The sequence below is a fragment of the Cyanistes caeruleus genome, chromosome 1 (assembly GCF_971803275.1).
Source record: "Cyanistes caeruleus chromosome 1, bCyaCae1.hap1.1, whole genome shotgun sequence".
Classification (NCBI taxonomy): domain Eukaryota; kingdom Metazoa; phylum Chordata; class Aves; order Passeriformes; family Paridae; genus Cyanistes; species Cyanistes caeruleus.
The window spans coordinates 116,050,079-116,069,607 of NC_141701.1; the positions used below are offsets into that span (position 1 = coordinate 116,050,079).

General features: G+C 36.3%; 1 protein-coding gene and 1 long non-coding RNA gene across 3 annotated transcripts in view; one reads left to right on the forward strand and one right to left on the reverse strand.

The window, feature by feature from the left end:
* The first annotated feature begins 2,083 nt into the window (after positions 1-2,083).
* On the forward strand, positions 2,084-17,703 carry LOC147655843 (uncharacterized). Its single transcript, XR_015276780.1, has 3 exons — positions 2,084-2,368; positions 14,509-14,738; positions 17,634-17,703. It is a non-coding gene; the product is annotated as an uncharacterized LOC147655843 (long non-coding RNA).
* The window catches only part of KCNH8 (potassium voltage-gated channel subfamily H member 8), a 175,265-nt gene continuing 159,918 nt past the window's right edge, over positions 4,183-19,529 (reverse strand). The window contains exons 14-17 of one of the 2 annotated variants that reach the window (XM_086852005.1): positions 17,645-17,751; positions 16,486-16,562; positions 5,363-5,740; positions 4,183-5,287 (exon numbers count right to left, since the gene is read on the reverse strand). In XM_086852005.1, the coding sequence (XP_086708131.1) occupies positions 5,030-5,287; positions 5,363-5,740; positions 16,486-16,562; positions 17,645-17,751 (820 nt within the window). In that variant the 3' untranslated portion in view covers positions 4,183-5,029. Of the gene's footprint in view, positions 5,741-16,485; positions 16,563-17,644; positions 17,752-19,529 lie in introns of both variants that reach the window. The other variant, XM_086851995.1, reaches the window with a different exon arrangement.

Here is a 19,529-nt window from a genome sequence, read left to right on the forward strand (position 1 = left end):
CTTTGAGAGATTTCCAAAGACTGGGAAATTTCAGTATCAAGGTACATAGATAAAATTTTCTTTTCATCATCCTTTTTCTCTAAATGAAAGGGTAAGATCTGTGACATTTCTTTGTGGTTTTGAAGTCAGAAATTGCTGTTTCTTGTCATTGTTGCCACTGACAATGTATGATAGGAGAAAGAGGAGACCCTGGGTACAGAATTTTATAAAATACACAGGAGATCAGTGGTTGTTTGCTCTGGGAATGATGATGTGATTTTTATGCTCATCTTGGAAGGGCTAAAACTGATTTTGCATGTGGCATCATCTAACAAACTTGCAGCTGTGAATTATATTTTACTAGTATCTACTATTTTGACAATTTGCAGGTAATGAATGAGATGAGCTTAGATTTCTTTTGATAAGAATCTTGATTTTCTACATGAAACAAAGACTCAGTACCATGTAGGCTGCTTGAATTGATGACAGCTGGGCAGATTCCTGTTACAGAGATAGGGGAGTGATCCAGAAAATCAAGCACCAGCCCTTTTCCTTTTCTTATTTCTTACTCCACTGCTGCCTAGATTACCAGATACAACCTCATTCTTTTAAGGCTGAGGTAAATTGTTAGAAGTGTTTTTCTAGAACATGGGAATGTGACTGTGCACTTTTTGTGGTAGTCCCAGCAGCAGAAAATATCTAAAGCATGCCCCATTGAGAGGCATGTGAGGACCATGTGCTTTTAAGTTAATGAGAATGTTGAGAACAATTTGTTTCATCCCGAATATTTCACTTGTGAAATACAGGATTTTTTACAAGCTACCAGGTAGGTTATTGACACAATAAAATTGCCTCACAAAGGGAAATGTATTGAAATCTCATGTGCAGTTAGCAGATAGACTAATTAGAGTAAACTATTTGTGGTAGATAACCAGCCAAAGGTCAAAGCAAGGTTATCACGAGAGCTGATTATGATTTCTGAAAAAATGATAAGTATTTGCTGTGTTTCTTAAATTGAATCTAGCAGGTACCATGGGCAGAAGACAAATACATACGTTTAATGATGTATCTAAAGAAGTAGACAAATTCCCTACTTTTGGTACTTTTATTTCTTTGTTTTCCAGTGCATCTTTTTCATGTCTTTCATTCTTCCCATTCTCAGTGAAAGCAACTACAGCTTGTGGGAATATAACAGTGAAGGAGATTTTTTTTTAGAGACCAAAAATGAAGTCCTATTGCATGGCTGAGTTCAGTAAGTATTTAGTTTATTAGTGGTAGACTTAGGATGATTCTTAATAGAAAAATTGCCAGGAAATGAAAGACATGGTTGAGTTTGATGAAGTTAGAGAGAAGACATAAGACTGAATAAAATGAGAAAAAAAGATGGGGAAATAAACAGGAAAAAAATAGTTACTGTATAGAAGAAGAAACTGAGAGTGATGTTAAGTGCATGAAAAGACAAAAATTTAGCAAATTTGGGATGTAAACTGATGTTGAATTAGATGAGAAGAACAATCCTTAACAAAAAGCAATTTTATTTTTTACTTTTGTAAAGCTTAGTGTAAAAAAGAATAAATTCAATTGTCTGAGCCGGGTGTTTGGATGTTAGGGTGTGGGATGCTTATATTGATTTTCATACTGAGAGTCTTTTGAAGGTGACATGTAAATATTACAGTGGTTTCTGCTTTAATTCCAGATATCCTAAATGGGCAATCTGTGTTTAGAATTATTATGTCCATGGTAATACTGTTTGAACACTGTTCCATTCCAAAAGTATGTGCCTTCACATTTGCCCCTGTGAAATGGCATTTCACCTTCAAAACTGAATTTTTTTGCACTGGTTGCAGGTACTTTCTAATAAAAGCTGATTGGGGAATGCTTTGCCTGGGGTTTTCATGGTGTCAGGGAGTATAAAATAGTACAACCCTTCAAGACCTACCTCTTTTCTTACTTGATTTTGGCCAGGTGTGCTGGTCTTGGCTGGGATTTTTAATTTGCATCATGCAGCTCTTCATACCAGCTCTTCACAACAGCTGGTATGGGGCTGTGGTCTGATTTTGTGCAGAAACAGGGTGATTAAAGAGTTTTTGTTACTGCTGAGCAAGGCTTACACAGAGCCAAGGCCTTTTCTATTCCTCCCCCCACCCACCAGCAAGGGGCTGGGGGTGCTCAGGAAATTGGAGGGGACACAGCCAGGACAGCTGACCCCAACTTACCCAAGGGACATTCCATACCATGTGGTGCCATGCTGGGCATATTAAAGCTGGAGGAAGAAGAAGGCAGGGAGGGACATTTGGAGTGATGGCGTTTGTCTTCCCAAGTCACAGTTCCGCATGGCTGAGTCCTGCTCTCCTGGAGATGGCTGAACACCTGCTGCCCACGGGAAGCAGTGAGTGCATTCCTTGCTTTGCTTTGCTTGCATACACAGCTTTTGCTTTCCTTGTTAAACTGTCTTTGTCTCAACCCATGAGTTTTCCAGCTTTTACTGTTCCAGTTTTGTCGCTTATTCTGACAGGGAGGAAATGAGTGAGTGGCTGCATGGGGCTGGGTGCTGGCTGGGGTTAAACCACCTGGAATGAACTCTTGCCTTGTCAGGAGTTCCTTGAGCTTTTCCCTGGAAGGCAGTACACTTACCTGTGTAATGCCCATCTCACAGAATCTCTGCAGTTTGGGTGTGTTCCTTGAAACTATGGACAATACAAGCAACACAGTGTTTGCCAGCTTTGTTTGGGATGTGTTTGACTGTTGAAGAAACAAGGAACAGACATCCTGTTGCTATTTCTTCATAATTACCACACATGCATTTTTTTTTTTTTAATTTGAGAATTAAATGTCTAATAGTAAAGCTAAGGCTGTGTATGCAAAGAATTTTTTTTTTGTTTCCACTGAACTTTTTCAGCTTTCATACAAAATTGACACAAAAACTCCAGGACAAAACATCCGGTTTTAATCTCATGATGCCAGTGCTCACACTGGAAAATAAAAAAAAAAAAAAAAGAAAAAGCCAAAATCTTAATGGATATACATAATGGTTTATATGTCATAAAATGAGAAAGCAAATGCTTCTCCCAATTTATATGTGTAATGGAAATTGTTAAATGATATTGAGAACTGGGCATGGTGTGTTTGAACATTCTCAGATTTGGCATATGGCTAAAGGTGAACCAGGACTGTTTGCAGACTTGTACTTGCTACTGTCTATTATTTTATTTTATTTTTTTAAAATTTCTGGGATAGTCTTTATTTAATCAGCACTTCTCTATTTAACCTTAAATTAAGTAAACACTGGAATAGAGGGAAAGTAAGAAACCTTGTGTATAAACAGTCACATTGAGGTGTAGACACACTGGCAAAATTCAGGCAGCCCAAAATGGGAGATGACACTTCATCCCTAATTTGTACCAGTAGGAAAATGTCTGTGGAAGGATGTAGGTTGGGCACAGAATATCAGCTGGAGTTTGTGTTCCCACACACAGCCAAATGTTAAAATTTATGCAGTCTTTGAAGTTTTAATAAAAAACAAACCAAAACAACCTCTTAAGGAAGTTAAACCTAAATCTGTGATCTGTAAAAATTTAAATTTTATAACCACCAGTTTTCATTAATCATTAAATGTAGCTTAGTTTACTTATCCATTTGAGGACATTTATTTTGGTTTGTAAGCATGTGTTTTTTTTTAGAAAGCTTGCTAAAGGATATGCAAAGATGATGCACACTGCACACATCTATATATAAAAATCAAAATTCCAGTGCAAATCTGTAGCTTTGGTTGCACTCTAGCAATATGCTTCTAGTACATTAAGCACCAGAAAAAAATTTTGGGGGACATTAAGTCAGATTCTGGATTAAATAATTTGCCAAATCTATAGTATCTCTTTTTAAAAAAATTCTGACTAAAAATCAAAGCTAGTTTTCAGAGATGAAACAAAAAGATCAGTTAATATATAAGTATTTTTATCTTATTTTTTTGATTTGGACTCACTAAAATTATATTTTTCTCCTTTAATATTCCTCAATTTGCTCATTGGTTTTCATCCCTTTTAATTTTCTTAACCAGATATAAAGCCCCTAAACAGGAATGTATTTTAAAATGTTGACTTGGTCTTACAAGTGACAGTGCAATACTAAGACACAAACCAAGAGTGCTTAATGTTATCAGTATAACAACTCACTTTTTAAGTAGTGATACCTCATTATAGGATACAGCATTCCAGCTCTTTTATTTTTTTTAAATAAAATAATACCTTAATTTATTTGTATTCCACCAGAATGAGTACATTCATTGCAAATTGCATGCAGATAAAAGGGAAGCCATTTGTAAACTACATGATATCTTAACAATAAATAGTATTTGATCTAATACATGATGGTAGTGCATTTCTTGTTAAAACTGCAAGCTTTTACCAAAATGAAACCAAACTCTTATTCTCTTTATAAATATTTCAAATAATTTTTAGGTACATGTTTCATACCAAGTATATAAAAATAGTATTTTTAGATAAAGTAAGAGGTTTCATTTACATGACAAATAACGTGCAACAACTAAGCACTCTCTAGCAGCTCTATTTGGTTGATTGTCTAGATGACATGCAGCGAATATTGTCCCTTTGCCTTCACAGAACTGACAAAAAGACCAGCAGGACCCACGATCACCTGAAGCAAACAGTGCCATAGATATTGTTTGGGAACAACAGTCAGACACTCAGGGAAAACCTTTGCTTCCATGAACAAAAGCCACCCACGACAGTTCTTTGTGCTAGACTTCCAGCTGCTCTGACCCTCAGGGTCTTTGGACTATCACAAAAGTCTGTCAAACAGACAAGTTATATCTGTATTCAAAATGTTTTTTCAACATGCTTCTAGAATCTAGAAATTTGTTTTCCTATAGTATGAACCAAAATTACCTTTTCTTACTTTCTATAAATCTGAATTTTCATGTTTGTAAGTCTCCATGATCGCCAAAACAGAGATCAGATAAAGCAGTCATGCAGTACTCTAAATTTAAAACTGGCAGCTGTGGAACATGCTTTGAGTACCACTTCACTGCTTCTCATACGTCTATGGCTTGGCAATCTTTATCTTTAACATCCCTTGTGCTTGTCACAATGTCTATTGGGAAATCTGGGGTCTGTGCAGAAGTTATCCCGACAGTTCCTTCCAGGTCCCACGATCCTGGCAGGTTCTCCAGGCTCAGTGAACTGATTGCTCCTTGGCTAAAGCTCCCTTCCTCTGATCTGCTGGGCAGCACTAGGTGTAGTGATGTCTCTGATGAAGAGCATACTGAAGGAGAAAGTGTTGCTGAAATAGACTGAAGAGGAGTCAGGGTAGTGTCTGAATGGGGAGAGGTGCATCTTAAAAATTGCAGATTGTCTTTCTGAATTACCTGATACTGGGAAGGGGAATTTTGAAGGCCTGTCGTATAATAAAGTTCACCATCCATAGAATTTTGCAGGTTGGGTTCAGTCCTTTGGGGACTGCTGCCTACAGGAGCCAGATCTGTATTCCAAATGTCACATAATGTGTTTCCACGGCAAAGCTGTGCTTTGGTGCAAGTGAAGCTCCCGGCTTGCATGTGCGAGCAAGGCTGATGTGTAGTCCAAGCCACTCGAGACTGCAGACTATCCAGTGTGGGACTTCGAGATATGCTGTGCACAGCACAGAGTCCTGGAGGCTTCTGGGATGTGAGCAGGTTTTCCAGAAGGTGCACCACATTCTTCATATCCTTACGTAATTGTGAGACTTCTTGACTTAAGGTTGTCATCTGTTACGAAAGGGAAAAATATCACAGTATTTATTCATGCACCATGCCTAAAATATGCACATACATCCCTCTTTTCTTTCTGGCAATAGCAACTTTGATCTTTGGCACAGCGTCTGTACACTAAAGAAATACACTCTGCTACTGTATGGGTAGGAAACAGTCCTTCCAGCTACTTTAATCCACCTGATTTCAAACGATTCTCTGTATATAAAAAATGGTTATATCTCAGAACTGAGATGATTTCCAGATGCAGCAAGACATCAATATTTTCTTGATCGATTGTTAAATATTTTAAACCATAAAACTTTTTTATTTAAACAATTTCATGCTCATAAGTTATGTAAAAATGAGGTCTTGTGAAATCTGGTTTAGAAATGCATGTGAAGATTACCGCTGTCTTCATAGTAAAAGAAATCCATACTCTAAGTAGCTGGATGAAAATAGTAGTTATGTGAAAATCTTGTGGATTACTACTAAAAACAAAAAAAAAAACAAAAAAAAAATGGGAAAAACTGGAAACTCTAAAACCCATTTGTTACCTTTAATTATTTAAAAAAGAGAAAAGAATGCGAAACAGTTTGCTTCCATGCACTTTTGTGTATGCTTGAAAGATACTACATATAAGAGACAGTAATCCATTCCATAGATTTCTCTGGTGCATGTGCAAAAAATTAGATTTTTTGAGACCTTTTCCCTTAAATTCTGAAACTCCTGATAGCATCCATTTGATTTCATAAAGTACATGAAGTCTTTCCTCAACACTGCTTTTTTTGGTGAAGATCAAGTTGTCAAGTTCTGAATTTGTGTTTTAAAGTTGAATGGCATTTGAACATTAATGGGGTCGTTTTTTAGGCCTTTATAAGGATGTTCTGGGCAATCAAAAGTGTAGCTCAAACATGAAAGTAACCCACTCATCATTTCAAAGGGTAGAAATTAAATGTGTCTCTGTGATAGCTATCAATCTATTTTAGGTCAAAGCACCATCATTATCATTAAAAGAGAGTTTCTTATACTGATGCTTCTCTGCTGAAAAAAAAAACGTGACTACACATTCATCTTCAAACCACATGTGAAAAAGTAAAAAAAAACCAAACTAATTCAGGGAGCCTTTCTTTGACTGCAAGTAAAGACACCACTGATTAGATGACCTACACAGATTAATTTTCATTGTTTTGTCAGGATAGTTCTGGAGAAATCTGATGGAAATACATTTCAGACTGAGTTTGATGGTGTTACTACAGGCACAACAATTTTAAAGAAATTTGGAGAAGAAAGTAGGAAGGTCCAATACAGCTCTTGTAGATCTATTAATTTTTCTCTGAGCTTATTGGTCAAACCCAACATGCTGTTTAATAGTTTTGTAATGATCACACTACCTCTGGAGAGAAAATCCTTAAAGGATTTTCTGTCCCTTGAAAGAAGGTAGCAGGATCTGTGTCTCTGCATTTCTCTTTCTTTCTGCCTTGTTGTCTAATTGAGTCACAGTAGATAGAAAATACCATGAGACCCCCTTCTGCCTGCAGACATTAAGCTTTGAATGCATGGTAACTTCAGTTAATGTGTGAAGTTAAAATATGTTGCTAAAGCATTTTGTGAAGAGGCTTCCTGTGGGGTCAGAGCAGCCAGTGGAGGTTCTTGGTACTGTCAGACTGCCAGAAAACACAGTGAGATTTCTAGACAAATCAACTTCACAAAAACTCCTGTGTTCTGTTGGATCCTAGGAGATGATATTGCAAAGCCTCCAGAAGTTTTTTTTGGAAGAATGGGGGAAGACACACAATCAAACTCATGGCTATCTAGATTCAGTGGTTATCAATCCTTTTTAGGATCATCACTGGCCCCTACACCTAGTGGATACAGCAATGATTTTCTGTACAATTTCCCAACTTGCATCGTTTTTTCAGGGCTTTCTACAGATGTGCAAATAGAAATATTGGCACTACCTTATGAGTATGGACCTTACCTAAACTATGAAGGTTGTGTGAAAATATCTGCAGTTTAAAAATGTCTTGTTTGGTTTGATCCATGTTTTTGTTTTCCATTACTAGTCACTTATGAGCTTTTTAGGAGTTTAATCATCATTTAGCATGTTTCTTTTGCCAATTCATTAAGAAAATACAGCAAAAAATCAATCCCAGCATCAGCACTAGTGACACCCCTGAATATCTGTTCATTACAACTTGCTCTAGTGCCCAGATGCTCTATTTTTGATATATCAGCTATATTTTTGATATATCACTCAAAGAGTGTTGTCCTCTCATAAACTTGGTCTTGCACCAACATAGGAATTTACCTGATTTACCTATAAAGTAGGCTTTAATGGTTTCCAGTAGTATACTAGTCAGAGTAGTTAAGCCAAACTTAATTCACCACTCCTAGTTAGTAAGATCTGTTTGGACCTATTCTGGATGTCACATACACAAAAAAAATTGTAGCTTTCAGAATTTTGCAATTACAAGATGAAACCTCCATATCTATATCACTATTAAATATCATCTGTCTCTATATTATTGTAGTTCTGTACATGCACAGCATACTACTAGTGTTCCTACCAATGCCACACTGTTTATGCTATTATTTTTATACCCTGCAGAGATCCCTGAGCAGATGCAAATAAAAAGGTGTAACGGAGGGGGAAAAAGTGTTATCAGTGCTACTAACAATTTCACAGTGTTTGAGAAAGTGCAAAAGAACAGGGATTAAAAGCCAAAAGAATTTTAAGTCTATGAAAGAGAAATTGAAAGCAGTACAGTTTCCTCCTGAGGAAAAAGGGCTAATTCCTGGCATGCTGGTAAGGCTGAACTCTTTTCAGGAGTTCACTGATTATTGCTAGGCAAAACAGCTACTGGTACAAAAGGTTCCTGCTGTGCTAGGCAGACAGCTTTAAAATTATCTCCGAGATCCCAAATATACATGAAATGCTGCCTTAACACTTCCTAGGACTTGAAAAAATACTGCAATATTTCCGGATGTAGAAACTGGGCTTTATACAGATTTAGTTTCAAGTAGCAAGAGGTGCTTCTCAAACTGGTTGAAAGCAATGTGTTGGTGCCTTTTTAGTAGACTATGTTATCAGGATAGGATACATTCAAAATAGTGGTTAAAATAAAATTTTTAGTAGATGTATTTTGTATTTTCAAATTACTTTGACAGTTTCAGAAGAAAGAGTATTTTTCTTTACTAACAATATTAAACTGTTGAGAAGCTTGAGTATTTTGTTCCATGTAGTTAGGTGGGAATGGTGTGATGTAAGATGATGATACTTATTTCTTTGTTTAAATGCCTAAACAGATTTCTTTGTTTTTCCCTTATATATTCCAATATATAATTTTTTTAAAGTCACATTTTCAACTGGAATGCCTAGCTCTCATCACTATTCCTGGATAAATCTGAAATAAGACTTTTTTTTCTCTGATTAGAAGCTGATTCAGATTTGTACATATTTTTCTCTCTCTGTGTTTACTCCCTTTTGAAATTCAAACTTCAGACTCAGATGTCTTCCTGTTATGACTCTGAATACCCAAAGAAGTGAAGATGAATACTGAGATCTTGAGAAATGGAAGCTGCATTTTAGCAAAGTGGAGGAGCTGCCTGGCTATCACTGCATATGGCAGCTTCTCTATTCCTTTGCTTGGTCTTTCATTGCTTCTTCTGTTCTGCTTTTTCATTAACTCAGAGAGATTTTCAGCTGGAATGAGTTGCCTTTGAAGGCTCAGACTGACTTACTGCTGGTATTCTGCTTCTTGCTGACTGAGTTGTTGAATGAATGAAAAGAGAATTGAGCTCAGGCAGACTCTTCACTGATCATCTATCAGCAAATCTGTGACCATTGGTACTGTGGTGACAGACGTTCCTGATTTAACGGCTTTAGAAACAAAGCTAGTTGCAGAAGGAAAAAAAAAAATCCAGTGCAGCTAATCTGAGTTCAGATTAAATCTATAGGATTTGTGCAATGATATGATGATTCATTTTCAGTGAAATAAATCCAGGAATCTGGAAGGTTGTGCAATTTGCTTTATTGTGCAGGAATAGGAAATTTGGTCGTTAGTTCCAGTGACCAGTTTGTCTGGGTAAATTAGGATGCCAAGATTATTGCTATTAAACATGTAAGGATAAATGAAAGAAATATAAAGGACTAGATTATTTAAATATATTCAAGTTAACAGGGGTCCCATGAAATTCAGTCTAGAAAAGGGGTTCCCAAACTGCAGTTGTAATGATAATTTGCTGCTCTTCATTGAGTGAGTCTGGCAGGAAGGAGAGGGGAGATAGAGGGGTACAAGAGGAAAGTTGATTAGAAGTATGGAGCACCTGTCCTACAAGGAAAGGCTAAGAGAATTGGGATTTTTCAGCCTGGAAAAGAGAAGGCTTTGAAATAACCAAATTGAAGCCTTCCAAGCCAACCTGAAGGGTGGCTACACGACAGATGGGGAGGGATCATTTACAAGAGCATGTAGTGACAGGACAGGGGGGAATGGCTTCAAACTGAAAAGACAGTAGGTTTAGTTTAAATATGAGGAAGAAATTCAGTGAGCATGTTGAGGAACTATAACTGATTGCACAGGGAAGCTGTGGGTGCCCCATCCCTCCAGGTGTTCAAGGCCAGGTTGGATGGGGCTCTGAGCAGCCTGCCTAGTGGCAAGTGTCCCTGCCCATGGCAGGGCAGCTGGAAGTAGGTGATCTTTAAGGACCCTTCCAACACAAGCCATTTCGTGATTCTATGATTGATGGATGTTGGCAAAGAATCAGGACAGTATCAGCATAAGGATGGCAATAAGAAAATCAGGTTTGGAAATTACTGCTTCAAGGAATTAAAAAACTACCAGGAATAAACTGACTGTCTATTGATTCAAAGAAAATGAAGGATTGTGGAAATCCCAGGTGGCTGGGAGAGGAGAAGATGGCAGTATGTACTAATGTAAGGAAACCTGAAGTAGTATATATGATATTGGGCAAAAATATTAAGCAGAGAATTTCTATAAGCATCTAAAGGAAAAATTAAAAGAGAATAGGCAACATTGTGTTTCTTAAGAATAAACCATGACAAAACTCTAATTATGTTCTTTAACTGAAAAGCTGTTTTATAATTTAAGAGGAAATTTTAGATATAATATACATATTGTCAGAAGACTTCTAAGATGCTACTGTCCACCTAACATTCTTCTAGAACTACAAGAAAATATGAAGTGTATATAATCACCATAATCTGGATTCTTACATGATTGGAACAGTTTATGATTGTCATCTATGTCATCTATGGACATTTTAAGATATTGTTTTTAGCACCCTATCCTGATCTGGTTTTATTTCATGTTTATTTTTAATGTCTAAATGGAATTCATGTTCACTTTTAAATATCAGTAATATGAAATTCAAGAAAGATAAATGTTAAAAATTAGATCTGAAAAGAAAATGTCAGAGGCATGAATATAACATTCTGCCTATGCAGAGTATTATAGAAAAATATCTATGGAGTTCTGAATGACACTTTGTCGGCATTAATCATACTCCCAGGATATACAAACAGCATATTTTCTTTAATTGAACTCTAGAAGGGGGTTTTCTTCACAAGGAATTACTAAGGCTGTTTGAAATTGTGTACTTTGTCAGTGACTTCAAAGACGTAACCAAAGACAATTCAAAAGAAAATTATACCAGTGAAGTGTTTTCAGCAAATGTAATGGGCAAGAAAAGTCAAAAGGCATTTGGTTTGCTGAGATCTGCTGGAATAGCATGTTTCCAGAATATATTGACTTTAGAAGGAGAACACCAATCACCTTTTTCTTATGATCTTCTAGGCAAAAAAGAAAAAGCAGTGAACTTATGAACTTGCATACCCATAGGCATTGACATTTAGATATTGGGAAAATAGATCTTATGAGTACAGGAACATTTTGAAATGCCCATTAAAGATTAAATGGACAATCGTCATAGTCTCGTATGGTAATAAAATTTTTTATTTAAATTTGAAGTCAGCTTTTGGTGTCCAGTTGATTTGTACACTACATGGCTGCCTCTTGGTTAATTCCTTTGTATCAGGTGCCTTTCCACCAAGAAAAAGTGCAAAGGACACACCACAGCATATGAGACTTGTGACATGTATGTGCACTGTGTTCTGCTTAAATATAATCAACTCTTTCTGTTACCTTCATCAGCCAATACCTATTAAACTAACATTAAAATAAGAAATATGTTAGCTGGAAAGGCTTTTCTACAGCCATTGAAGTATGAGAATAGAGTAGAGAGACAAAACAACAAGGTTGAAGTTCTTTGGAAACGTCAGTGTGGAAACTTCAAATATCAGTAAGCAAAGTGTGTTTACTCTGTATGTGTTGTTTAGAAAGCTTTTATTTCTTCATACAAATGATATTTGGTTTTATGTCCTGGCTTTAATGTGACATTTACATGGCTAAAATCCAAAACTGATAGTTTAGTTTTAATAGTTTTCATCATCTATAAATTAGTTCACTTTTTGCCACATTTTTCTTGATTGAAAGATGTTTTACAAACCAAATCACTGGGATAGCCTTGCTGCAAAGTAATTTCTCTCATGTGATAATATAGTTATGAACTTGTTAAGAAGAACATGCATTTAATTACTCTAAGTCAAGTGAGTTCATTATATGAACTCTCAAGTCTCAAATTGAACTTTAACAGTATATTCTCTATGTAAAACAGAAAGCCTGATTAGAGTCACAAAGTCACCAGCTCTTTAGTGGCCTTGATTGTGATTTGCCTATATTTTTAATATTAATTTTTTTTTTCTGTACTGAGAGGGGAATGGGATTGATTTTTGGCAGCAGGATTTGAAATGCATTTTAAAATAATATAAGTATAAAATTTATGATTTGGAAAATAAACATATTTGTTTGGGATTGTTCCTTTGTTAGATGAAAGTTAAATATCCCTGTGAATATATTTTCTCTGTTCTGCATAAGTGCCAGATGCTTAGAGTATTTTAAGTACTTGCATTGGAAAAACCTAAAATTAAAAATAGCTGAATTTCCACTAAGTGCTCCAATGTGGAGCTAAATAGAAGGCAATTATCTAGCTCAAAACTTGACCCTATTCATATTTCCTCATGTTTGTTTGTTTTTCAGTTGAATGGGAGAAATGTGAGTACTGTGTTCATTATATTGTTTTGGTACAGTAATTGTGGAATCTACTAATGTGGTAAAGCATGGAATCAGCCCCCAGATTTCTGAAGCTGAGGAAGGCTGCACTGAAGCTGGGCTGCATATGAGGATACCAGGGGACATGACAAAGCAATCTGAGTTTGTATTCAGGGACTGCATGAGATGCCCTTTTTATCTGAGCTCAAAATCATGTACCCATGTTTTTGAATGGAGAACGTGTACATAGAATTAGGGGGAAAAATATGACTAAATATTGAGTATTTTTCATATTTTAACTGGTCTGTTTTAAATAATTCTGGATTGGGTTTTCCCAACTGGATCAAAGTAAAAGTATTTCTTTGCTCTTTTCTTACAGAGGCATTCAAATGATAGAGAGCCAAAAGCCTAACAGGATACAGGCAATGGGACAGTGATAGGCAGGTGCTTTAATCTGGACATCTTGGCTATCTGTATACCTCAGAAAATCTGCTTAGTGGTTTCATATTTTTACTTTGTGGGCTTCTTAGTAGATATCTGTGATTGCATCAGGTAAATGGTGCCTCTGAAAATATGCTCAGTGTTCAGATACACTAATTTGATCAAATGGACTGGAAAGGCCAGGTCAGGTGTACAGATGTCTGCAAAGGAAGGACACAGACTTGTGAGGCAGAATACTCTTACTGAATTATTGCTCTGCCTAGTTTGGAGCAGGTCTTTGAATCAAGCTTTCCCCAGCTCAGCAAATGTACAATGCTGATAGATATTCAGTAACCTAGTCTTGAAAACATTACCTAAATAACTGTGTTTTTACCAGAAAAAGAACCAGAACCTTAGCTCTCACCTGCCATATACTGAAGTTACTGAACTATAATGTCATGCCTGCTTTATTCAGTGATTATTTATTCTAAGTGGAGGGGACAAACATGGCAGCAGATAAAACATATTATATTATATATATATATATATATATATATATATAACATAAAGATATTCCACTCTACCTTGCAATACTGAAATTGAAGGAAATTCCTGTATCAGCTTGAATCTCATTCTGGCTCAATGAGCAGTGAAGTTAGGTGAGGAAGTGGAGAAGGTGGGTAACTGGCTGAGCAGCCAAACCATGGAGGTGTACAACAGCAATTAGGAGTGTGCTCAAGTTTGTCTCACATCGACTCTGCTGACTCTGGAGAGTACTCAGAAGTCTGTGCATCCATTGCTACTAAAGTTAACCAGTCTAAGAAGTGAAACCAAGGCACTGACTTCTGTTACTCTCTTAGGTAAATGAAATAGCCTTTGGATTATGTACTGAATGCCATATACCTAAAATACTGCTAAGAGTTCAGCTGTATTCCCAAACTAGATATAGCCAATTTTGTAGATTTTTCTCTGGGGTAACTTTTTGCTTTGCTTTGCTAACAAGAGACTGTTTTGAAAGTCTGAATGGAAAGACCCATGTCTTTTACCCCCACCTCCATCAACAGCTGAAATGTTTCTAAGCTAACTAGTGAACTGTTGTAATACAATTGCCTTTCATGAAAGCAGTTATTTTTGCATTCATTGATTGATTTCTGATCTCCACTGGAAAATGTATTAATGACAGTGTTTACTGCTGCTGGCTACTTGTGACCTGTTTTCTCATATTTTCTTTTCCAGGAGGAGACTGCATGTCTTTAATAGAGAGCTTTGTTTTCCCTGCTGGTATTTTTACTGCTGCTAGTAGTCTGCTGCAGCATCAGCCATCACTGGTTCCCATCACTGGTCATCATCTAATGATGGAATGATGAAAGCACTGGATCTGTAAATATTCTATAGTTAATACAACACAAAAAAACTCCAAGCAGCAGCTACTGTGAATCAGCAAGGCTACCCAGAGGTTCATTTGGGTAAGCACCAATTCCGTACTATCACTTCAGAAATTCCAGCTGGGGCATGTTTGAGTACATGTAAAATATGCAATTAAACAGCCTTTCAGTCAGGCAGTTTTTCCAATGTAAATTTTGATCCATGGGAGGACTTGGAGGATACCCATTCGTCTCTGGGATTTGAGCCCAGAATATTACCTATGAAATCTAAATCTAGTCTTACTGCTGGTGCTAATGTGAACAAACAAGTTGCGTAACATTTTGTTCAGATAGTATTATTAGGGCAAAATTAAAATTGTATGTGGAGAGAAGTGACCTTGAACATGTGGAGGTTTTTTCTTTTTTTTGATTAACATACTGCCCTGCTCCAAGATTTATTTATTTATCACTTTTCACCAGAAAAGCAATGACAGACCCAGAACTGTTCCAGTTGAAATGTTTGTTTAATACACAAGATGCCTGCCTTGGAACATCTGTCACTGTGATATATTTTCCAATTGCTTCTTGAGGAGAGCCACATAGTGCATCCTCTACTATTTTAAAAATTACAGTCCTCAAAAGGGATGAATCAATATGATTTGTGTGTTTCAAAAGCATTACATAGGAAATATAATTTTCTATCATGATGGTGGTGTCAATGAACATATTGAAGTTTTTCTTTGAGTTCTTTGACCAAGTCCTATAAAAACCCATAGTTTTCATGACCCATAATCAATGGGTCATGACACTTTTGTCTGAACTCTGCAGTGTGACATACAAATGAGGTGATGCATCCATAGTAACAAGCTAGCCATTCATGCAGTCTTAGCTTAGGATATTCAAGTTGTCTAACCAAGTTAAGCTGACTCAGGATGAAAGAGGTTTACAAGCCAAATACTTTGTAAGTGGGAAATAACAACTAGATTGAATGTAAACAAAAAATGAAGGACAAATAAAAATGAAACTTGACATTTCGGTAACCAAAGAGCTCAGGGAAGCAGTGAAACTGTGTGGTGTGACTTATTTAAATGTTTCCTCATGTAGAAGTATAAGGAATTGTCTCCAATCTTTTCAAATTAGAAGAGAGAGTAGGCTGGGAACAGATTTTAGTCTTGCAGTACAACTGTGAAGTTAGTCTGATGCTTTAATCTTGGTAGCTAAAGTACTGCCAGGGCTGAGTAAATGAAACAGTCTAGCCACAGAACATCTCTTAAGTGTTGGATTGATAGTTGGCTACAGGTTTGAAGTTATTAAAAGGGAGGAATAGAAAGTGCCACTGAACACTGCTGGTCCTGCATTCCTCAGGTCACATTGCTTGAGCAGGAAAGAATATTCTCTTTCATCCTAAGTAGAATACAAGTCAGGTGACTTGAATAATTTTTATGTAAATTTGAATGTGAATGAATTTGCATTTCTTTCAAGGAAATTCTCTAAAATCACAACACACATCAAGACAAGAAAATCTGGGAAAAGGAACTTTGGGAAATAATGAGAGGAATGAGACAGATCGAGGCCTACCCAGAAGAGACTAAATCCTAAGAAAATCAGATACACTAACCTCACTGGTTTTAGCCCTAGCATGTGACAAACTTTTACATAGGTTTGTAAAAATATAGAAAATTGATCTGAGAATGAGTTAAAAGCCCCACACTGCCCTACATATAGGAACCTCATCCAGTTTTATAAACTCATTTATAACATATTTATCATATTCCTGAATTTACTGAGTTTTCTCCAGGCTTTCTTGAATTATTGCTAACATACTTCAAGCCCCACAAAATCTTGTTACCTCATTATTAAGCCTGCTGATCTGCTGTTTGGTCTCTTCTGCTTTGATGACAAGCACAGCAGCACCAATTTCAGCCTCTGAAAATAATTCAAATTCATGTAAATGAGAAGAGCATAATCACTTGGAAATGATAATACTATTCTTGCGCTTAACCAATGCTTTAAATTTAAACCTGTTTTTCAGTTGGCTAGAATGAAAATTAAGCCATGTGTTTAATGTTCATTGTATAATGTTTGAGAGAAGTGCAATTAATAAAGTCCATACTGCCCTCTTCACTCTGGACCTGAAAGGAATGAAAATGACAGCCCTGGTGCCATCCACATGACAGCTTGACACTTTTAAAAAATCATAAATATGACTAAACTTTAATTGTTATTTTCCCTTTTGGCTTCAAGAAAAACAGTATATGTCCTTGTTGCCCCCATGATAAATGTACTTAGCTATGTGGGGACTGAAGTTTTTATTTCTAAAAGAGGGGATGTTGGAAACAGTCCCTCTGTCTCTTTCTTTAATCTTTTTTCCCCCCATCTTGACAAGTTCCATTGCTCTGTGGTGTTACTTCATCAACCTTTTCAGGGTTTAGGCCATTTAAGGCTTCTTAAAACTCCTTGTTATTCAAGGTTTTCACTGTTTTAAAAATCTATATACTTCCATGCCCCTCCACTTCTCTAAATAGCTTTGAAAATGTTAATAGCCAGGTTTGCATATGGCTCTTAATGAATAGGGTGGGGGATTTTTTGGTTATTGGTTTTGTTTTGTTTTGTTTTGTTTTTTCCTTATTTATGGCTTGTATTTTTTTTTCAGTTTGGTATTAAAATGTTTTATGTTCAGTTTTGTCCTTGTGTTTAGTACCTTCCCTGACCAAAGGTTTGGGTGCATGAGACAGATTCTACAATTCTTCTTGTAAAGCAAAATGCATGAAAAAACATTTCCCTGGTTTTAAAACTGTTTTATCATGACTGTCTGGTAGCAGGAAAACAGCAAATGACCTGTGGGACCTTGTATTTTTTTACAATTGTGGCAGTGAAATGGTACTGAGAGTACAAATATATGTTTAATCTATTTATGCCGCTTGTGAGGATCAAAACAATAAAGGGGAACAAAAAGCAGTTATGAAAGCTGTTTTCTCTAAAAAGTGATTTTCCCAGGCAACACCTACCTCCGGTCGTGGGAGATAACCTGGATTCCTGCCTGAGCTGATCAGAGCTGAAGTCAAAGGTTTGGCTTTCTTCATTGTGGTTTCCATCCTCAATCCCATCAACAATTCTGTTGAGAAAAATTGGAGTAATGGAGCAGTTTCATAAGCATCATGTTCATAATTATGTTGTAAAAATTACTCCTAAAGGGCACATTTTTAAACAATTGTAATTTTTTCACAACATTAAGTTTAGAGAAAAGCAGAACCTATTATATTGGCATAACTTTTTGTGAGTCACTAAAAATTAAAATTACTGATAATGGAAGAAATGTGAGGTCAAGTATAATTAACTGAAGTTTCAAAATTATCATGACTTTTGCAGCATATTCCGGGTCCAATCCAAAACTATGTGGACTATGGTTTGTTTTTCATATCTACAGTAATCTGTTGCTATTCTTTCTTCTGCACAAATTAAAGAGGCTTCACTATGCTCCTGTGAAGCTAAAATCTCCCTGCACATAATCAAGCTCTTATATTAGATTTACTTAGGCAGAGCCTAGGCCTGAACATAATATATTTATGAAAACATCTCTGTAAACTTCAGTCAAAAGTGCCATTTCCATGCAAATAGTTATTCTAGCTCAGGCAGGGCAATCTTGTTTGCAAATTTCATGTAGGAAGATGTGCAGACCAGTCTGCAGTGTCACAGCAACATTAATATTGGTATTGGATCTGACTACTAGAAAAGGTATTTTTTCCAGTTATTTCTACTCATACATAGCAGTTATCTCTATTTTGCTGTGTCAAGCAAGCCAAAGAGGAAAAAAAAAAAAAAGGAAGCAACATTTTTTACAATAATCAAGTTCTGAATGCAAAGAATAGAAAACAGGTACTGGAGGAATCAATGCACAGTGTTAAAAATATATAATTATGAATATTTACTGTTCTCAGTTAAAATAAATTGTGTTATAAAGAAAAGTATTTTAAAGTCAATGAAAGAGAATCATACAACTTCCACTTGACTGATATGAAGCATGAATTTCTTGTTTTGTCCAGGAACAAGCTTCATATTCTGTCTTACAGTAGATAGATGAATTAAATACTAATCTGGAAGGGCTAAGATAGAAAGTTCTTAGCCTCTCAGTCACTGGGGATTAATTTGTGATGATGGAAATTAGACTTTTCATCTAATAAAGATATTTTCAGGAAAACTTCTTGACTGGAAATGTCTGGAGAAAGAAAGAACAGAGAACTCAGTGAAATCTGTGATGTATTTGGCTTGGAAGACCCACGTAACTCAGACCTGTGTGTGCATACCATGTGTTCTCATCCTTTTTGGCTCTTTGTGTGGGTTTAGATCTCTGTGTCATGTCTGAGTGTTCATGATGCCAGCTGGGTGTTACTAGACTTGACTCTAATCAGCTTCTGGTAGAGGAGACTCAAATGTGGTGCTTGAGTAGCCCTGGCCTATATTGCTATCTGCAGCTGAAGACCAGAATGATTACTTTGTTTGAAATTTGCTATAAAACCTGTTTAATGTCATTTGGCCTCACTGCTTCAAAAAGGCAAATTTTAAACACCAATATCACTTTTGTAGAGGCTTCTAATTATATAAAATGCTAACATTTTAACTGCCTTTAAGGCACACAGGAGAAAGCTTACTCAGATGTGACTTGGAATTTATAGATGCTACATTCTCTATAGTGTTCAAAGATTCAGACTAAAAGGAAATTATATTAGCAAAAATACCTAGTTGTGGAGTGCCAGGCTTCCATGTGGAGAATATGTAATATGCAATATGCTTATTAATGTACAAGGAACTGGCTGGGGAGCCACATAACCTAGTAAATTGAAAACAAGGGGGATAAAGGCAATTGGTAAGCCTCACCCCGCTCTGAAACAGCTA